This window comes from Neopelma chrysocephalum, unplaced genomic scaffold, assembly GCF_003984885.1.
Source record: "Neopelma chrysocephalum unplaced genomic scaffold, ASM398488v2 Primary Assembly neopelma1_24, whole genome shotgun sequence".
NCBI lineage: Eukaryota > Metazoa > Chordata > Aves > Passeriformes > Pipridae > Neopelma > Neopelma chrysocephalum.
The window spans coordinates 26,213,348-26,219,347 of NW_020897693.1; the positions used below are offsets into that span (position 1 = coordinate 26,213,348).

The window sequence follows — 6,000 nt, forward strand, 5'->3', positions numbered from 1 at the left end:
AACTGCAAATTTAAGATCACAGCAGAAAACACGGATCAGATTTCATGATTTATATCCAAGCCACTATCGAGGGACACCATGGTGGGAGCCAAAGGAGGATAAAGCTCAGTACCAACCCATATAGGTAAAAGCTTTCCTAATATATTTATGGTAAAGATATAAAAATGTATATCTCTCTATATACATATGTAAAGGATCTATATATAGAACTTAGAAATTCTTGGCATTTCAGTATAGTGTGTGAAGCTGTTTTGAGAGAATGCTTCTGCTGATCACTTTAATCTCAGGCAAAGTATTTTTCTGAAGGGAGAACCTGGTATATGATGTGCTTCCCATGAGCAGTGGATTAATAAAATGTAACCCCATTAGTGTGTATAGGTTTCCAAACAATTTCAGGGTGAGTTTGAATGTGTTACTTTCTCATCTGTAGGCTCTGAAAGCTAACTGCTCTACAAGCAGACAAATTATGTCCTGAACCTGAAAAGCTGTTTCATGCTCCAATACTATACAGGGGCAATTTATATTCACTGTGTCCTTTGACTGTGCTGTCTTCTCCTGTACTAGATTCTCTGTTGCACAGGTGAACACAGCTGATACAACCCCCCTGACTATTCTGAAGGACAATACACTGGAATAGTACACTAATATGGAAACTGTGAAAATTCTGGTTTTTATATGTTAAAATGTAATGGAATTGCAAGTCATAAGCCATCTTCAAAACTGGAATGAAGTCTTACACAACAATGCCTGAATTTGTGAACCTATAGGAAATTCTGTCATCTCTTCTGTTTTCCTGAGGTTTCTTCAAGCAGTTTTGGAAACAGTTTTTCAGAAATAAAAGGTTTTATTATGAGTGACTCAGAAGGGTTCATCTTGCAGACACTTAAAGAAAGCTTTTCTTTTCAGAAAAAAACAAAAACCAAAACCCAAACACATCTAGAACCTGAAAGACACTTGTAATGCACAGGCACAATAAACACAAATGCTTAACGTATAAACAGTAAATTATGCTCTCTCATTTATATCTTCATATCCTAATGAGTTAACTCATTCTAGATGTTTTGATTTGACAGCACAGATTTCTTACACCTTATTTCTAAAGACAAAATTGATGCTTATCCAAGTTCACGAAACATGAAAATGTAAATCTGACTTGTATACTGCACAAGCTTACACAAGCCAAATAAAATCATAATTGTTGGGTTGAGGATCCCTCAGTGAGTCATCTAGTGTATTCCCTTGTATTGTGACAGGACTGACTACATTACCAGCTTTGATAGATGAGTGTCAAATCCAGACCTGAATTTTCCATTGGAGGTGATTCCATAACCTTCCCTGACAGTTTCTTTTATACTTCTTGTTCCTGGAACTGTTTGGTATTTTAACCCAACATCATCTCTGCAGTTACAGCTTAAGCCTATTACCTGTATCTATGTTCTTACAGTCAAGTAGGAAAATCTACCGCTTCACATTTTCCTAGTGTCACTTGCAAGCTTGCATGTGATAGTTATTCCTGTCCTTTTTTCACTTTTGTATAAAAGAGCACACTAACTCTGTTCTTTAATTGTACACACAAATATTTTTAAAAGCTTAATACGCCTCTCAATTTCTTAAATTTGTTTAAGGTTTCCAAATTCCTAACCTGATATAGCTTGAGAAGAGATCATAGTTCCTGGTAAAACCAGAAAATTCACACAAAATTAGTACAATGCTCAACCATTAACAAAAGACAGCATCATCACATAAGGAATCACATATCGTCTCATCACATAAGGAATCCAAGATTTAAGAAGTCATTGTTTACTATTGCATTAAGAGAATGGATGCTTTAAACACTAATCTTTGTTTCAATGGCACTCATGTAAAAGAAACATACTGCAGGCTAAAAGAAAAAAATGAAAATCACTTCCTAACTAATTAATTCTTAAAATAACTTTAAATACAGGGAGTGTGAAAAAGAGTACTTGCATTGATTGGGAGGCAGGGGGCAAAAATTCAGCAGAAACTGCACAGAAAAGTAAATGAGTGAATCCTCTAGCAGTTCTTTCATACATAAAGCATTCTGAAGCTAATATTTCTTATGCTTCCTCCTAAGTCTCATAAGGTCTAGATTATGGCTAATATCTCATGACACCAAAAGTAATACTGCAGCAGATATTAAAGCATTTTTTTCAGCTACTTATTCTATAAAATATTAATTGCAAGCCTGTGCATGTACTGTATATAAAGGGTATTAGGTAACTGAGTTCCTGCTCCGTTCCAAATCAATAAAAGATAACATGAACAGCATCAATCATTTTTTACTCTTCTTTTACTACCTAATACAAGGAATGTTGAGGCTTATTTTTTTCTCAGGTAAACAGTCATCGACATCTTTAAAGTTAAGAACACACTGGCTAGCCTCTACTACAGATTCTTACCTATGAAAGAGAGATTTTTTTCCAAAAGCATTTCTCGCAGCAAGACTTCATGCTCATGCCCAATAGCGCTGATAGCTTTAGGTTAAGAAATGGAAGATTACTTTGGAAAAGAAGCAACTTCATAAAAACATCATAGGTAAAGTAATTCAATAGAATTTATTGACCTTCATCTGCATTTCAGAAGTGATCAGTGATCTGAACTCTCAGTTCTAAAAATCCTTACGGGGATTTTCAGAAGTATGTATCACTTTATGAAAATCAGACTACTGTATCAAGAGCATGCATTTCACAGAATTAAGACCCACTTGACCATATTTATTAAGCATAATTAAGGACAATATTTCCATTCTTTCTTTATTCTCCCTCTAAATTTAAGAGAAAGTGTGATCTTAAAACATGCAGTTAAATACCTTTTAAGTTGCTCTTTACTGACTAGTGTATCAATTCTCCAATTCAGCAAAGGATGAAATAAACTGGGATTTTTTTTCTTTATATTCTGAAATTGATAGGCACTACATCTATCTGAAACATCTTACTGAAAAAAACATCCTTTTAATTGATTTTTCAGAAGCATGAACTAAAGCCAGGGAAGGATAAAATAATATTTTATAGTGAAGTCCTTTGCACTTCACTGACAGCTGTTGATCCAATGTGCTATTCTTGGTGGTATGTAAAAAAGTCACCAGATTAAATATTTTTAATGTATCCTTCTAGAGGTCAAAGTTCTATTCTGGAAGCTTTGAAGAAGAATCCTATGGAACATCATGGTAAAAGATCTTACATTAAATGCAGTTAAGTTCCAAATTCTGTTTAGAATAACCTCTGAAAACTTAAACTACAGATCATCTTACCATTACAGTTAATTATCTAATTCATATGAACACTTCATGCTGACCAGCAAAAAGAAAATAATTCTTTGTAATAATTTCACATGTACATACAGTTTTTATTAACTGAAACTACATATTATGCTAAACTCTACTCGCAGTTTCAGAAGAACAGCAAAAAGGTAAGAAAAATACTGCAAACAGAATTTATAATGCACCATAAGCAGAAACACTGCTTATAATAATACCTGTTATTGATGTATGGCAATGACCATGGGGCAAAACTTGTAAATAACTTCACAAGCCACTTTCTACTCATGCAATCTAGCAGCCTAGTTTCCCGTAAGCATCTGAACTATTACTGAAAAATAGCCTCTTGGCATTTACAAAGAGGTTGACTTCATACTTCAGTCCATGCATATACAATTAGATAGTTACATTTAAAATCAATATGCAATCCTTCAGAAGACATTATGCTTTTAAAACCTTAACTTTAAATTGATTTTTAACTATTTTATGCACCTCAAAATTAATATCTAATTCAGCAACATACTTACAGTAATGCACTCACATAGCTTAGCATTAAACTTTTCTATACCAAAATGGAATTGAAAAACTTCTCATTACTCTCATCAATGTCACTTCGTATTCAATAACTGACTCGAGCCAGAATCTGAAGAGGATATAAAAGTCTTTTCTAGACTGCAGGCAAGCTATTCTTTAAAATGGTTCATAATTCTACATATGTGTCATTATTACTTTTAAACGTGACACTTTCAGAAGTCTACAGCCAATCAGCAGACTTCAGAAGTCTACAGATTGCTCATGCACAAAATATTAATCTTAAAATTCTGGATACGAAAATTAGTGACCAACAACCTTTTAAAAAGTGCAACTTATTAATCCACTTTTAGAGAGCTTTGTTTGATCTTGAAGATAGTCTCAATGAATACTTAAAATTACCATTTAAAGCACAAAGTACAAAGAAAATTAGACCTCTATCCTGCTGTTGTTAAAGTTAATGGGAGCAGGGCTGAGACTGTAGTAGACACCAGACAAGTATTTCTAGTAGAAAGAACATATTTTTAAGGAGTGACAATCACATGTATCACACGTACAAGAAGTACTGTTTTTCACGCATAACTAAACATCACAGTAGCTTTCCTATCCTGCAACTTTACAGTGAAATCAAGATCTTCCCCCAAACTGCATGCAGAGATTCGTGCAAGGATTTTCCAGGACTTGGGAGGGAACTGCCTTACTAGCCTGCTCAGTGATAGCAGGCTATGATTTCGAAATTGTTCCTTTGACTGCATACTGAAACAGAAGAGCTACTCCTTCAGTACTTTACTAAAGCAGATTTGGGGGCTCAGTGATCATTCCTAACAAATTATAATCCTAGTCTGTAATAGTCTGCGTGGAGTTCCCTCAGTGTACTCACAGTGTACTGAGGCTCTCTAATTAACCATTTCAACATCACAAAAAAATATCCCTGAAAATTTAAGCTACGTAGAGTTTTTACTACAGCTAGTATAATTTCCTTTAAGAAGAAGAGAAAATAAAAGAAGAGCACTGGAACGTCAGATAGGAGCTTAAAAATACTAATCGGTCAATCAAACTTGAATTGTACTTGAGAACATTTCAATTAAAACCCATATTCGTAACAAAGCAAACCCATAATGTTGAACACTACCTATGAAACTTAACAAAATAGCTGAGATTGGAAGGTATCTCCAGAGATCATCTAGTCCAACTTCACCACTCAAAGCATGGTCAGCTAGTCTTAACACAAAACCAGACATGCATTTCAACTAATCAACACCAAAGAGGTTCAATCAGGCATATGAATGTGTAGCCACCAAACTGACATCTTCCTGTGGTCCATCTGATTTTTGTTCGTGTAAGAGAAAGCTCAGCAGTGACTCTCTGATTGAATGTAAAACAGAGGAGTATGAAACGTGTTTTGTGAAGCAGAACTTTATGTCAGGTTAAAGCTAGACACATCTCTTCCACACAGTCTAAGCTCGTCAATTGTGCACCTAAAATTTTATGGGAAAGGATACTGTTTGATGCAGTCCACCAGTGGTCCATAACAACAGTCATTCACAGTACACTGCAGACAAATAAGAGAAGTAGTATACTGATGGGCAACTACAAAACCATTATACTTAAAGACTATCTTAAAAACAGTAATTACTTTTCCTCAAAAAGGCTATCAGATGCTGTTCAGATTTAATCACAGAAAACAAAAACTGTATGCTTTTACTCACTATAAAAGCAAGCCATTAAAAAGTGAAATGCTCCCCTCACAAATATTGCATTGCCATTTATTGTGCACCCTGACCTCACTGATAGTTTACGATGACAGTAATTAAATGAGGTTTAAAATCTCTTACTCTGCTAGGCAGATAACAGCACTGCCAAAGGAAAAAAACCCAAACCAAACAAAACAAGTGTGATTAATACCTGATAGACTTGAGTTGCTAGAACTCCATCTGGAATCTGAGAAGGGTCCCGTAGCATACTATTTATTAGACTTTTGGAGGCTAGAGAAATAAAGATCAAAAACATACAAAAAACCTGTTAGCTCAGTTATCTACTTGGCAGGAATAAAACACTTTTCTAATGAAAACATTGATGGTGTTAATAATTTTGAAAATTATCCACCCAGCAACTACAAACTTACAAATTCATAGCTACTTAACCATTCCAATACAGTTAACTCTAAAAATCTTGAAACACCAAAGGATTTT

At 34.6% G+C, this 6,000-nt stretch overlaps 1 protein-coding gene across 4 annotated transcripts in view; it reads right to left on the reverse strand.

Moving 5' to 3' along the window:
- Positions 1-6,000, reverse strand: part of CUNH15orf41 (chromosome unknown C15orf41 homolog) — a 125,362-nt gene that overhangs the window by 67,480 nt on the left and 51,882 nt on the right. For all 4 annotated transcript variants that reach the window (XM_027709034.1, XM_027709049.1, XM_027709058.1 and 1 more), the window contains 3 exons: positions 5,714-5,793; positions 5,311-5,360; positions 2,421-2,488 (listed from right to left, as the gene is read on the reverse strand). In XM_027709034.1, coding sequence (XP_027564835.1) covers positions 2,421-2,488; positions 5,311-5,360; positions 5,714-5,793 — 198 coding nt within the window. The remainder of the gene's footprint in view (positions 1-2,420; positions 2,489-5,310; positions 5,361-5,713; positions 5,794-6,000) is intronic.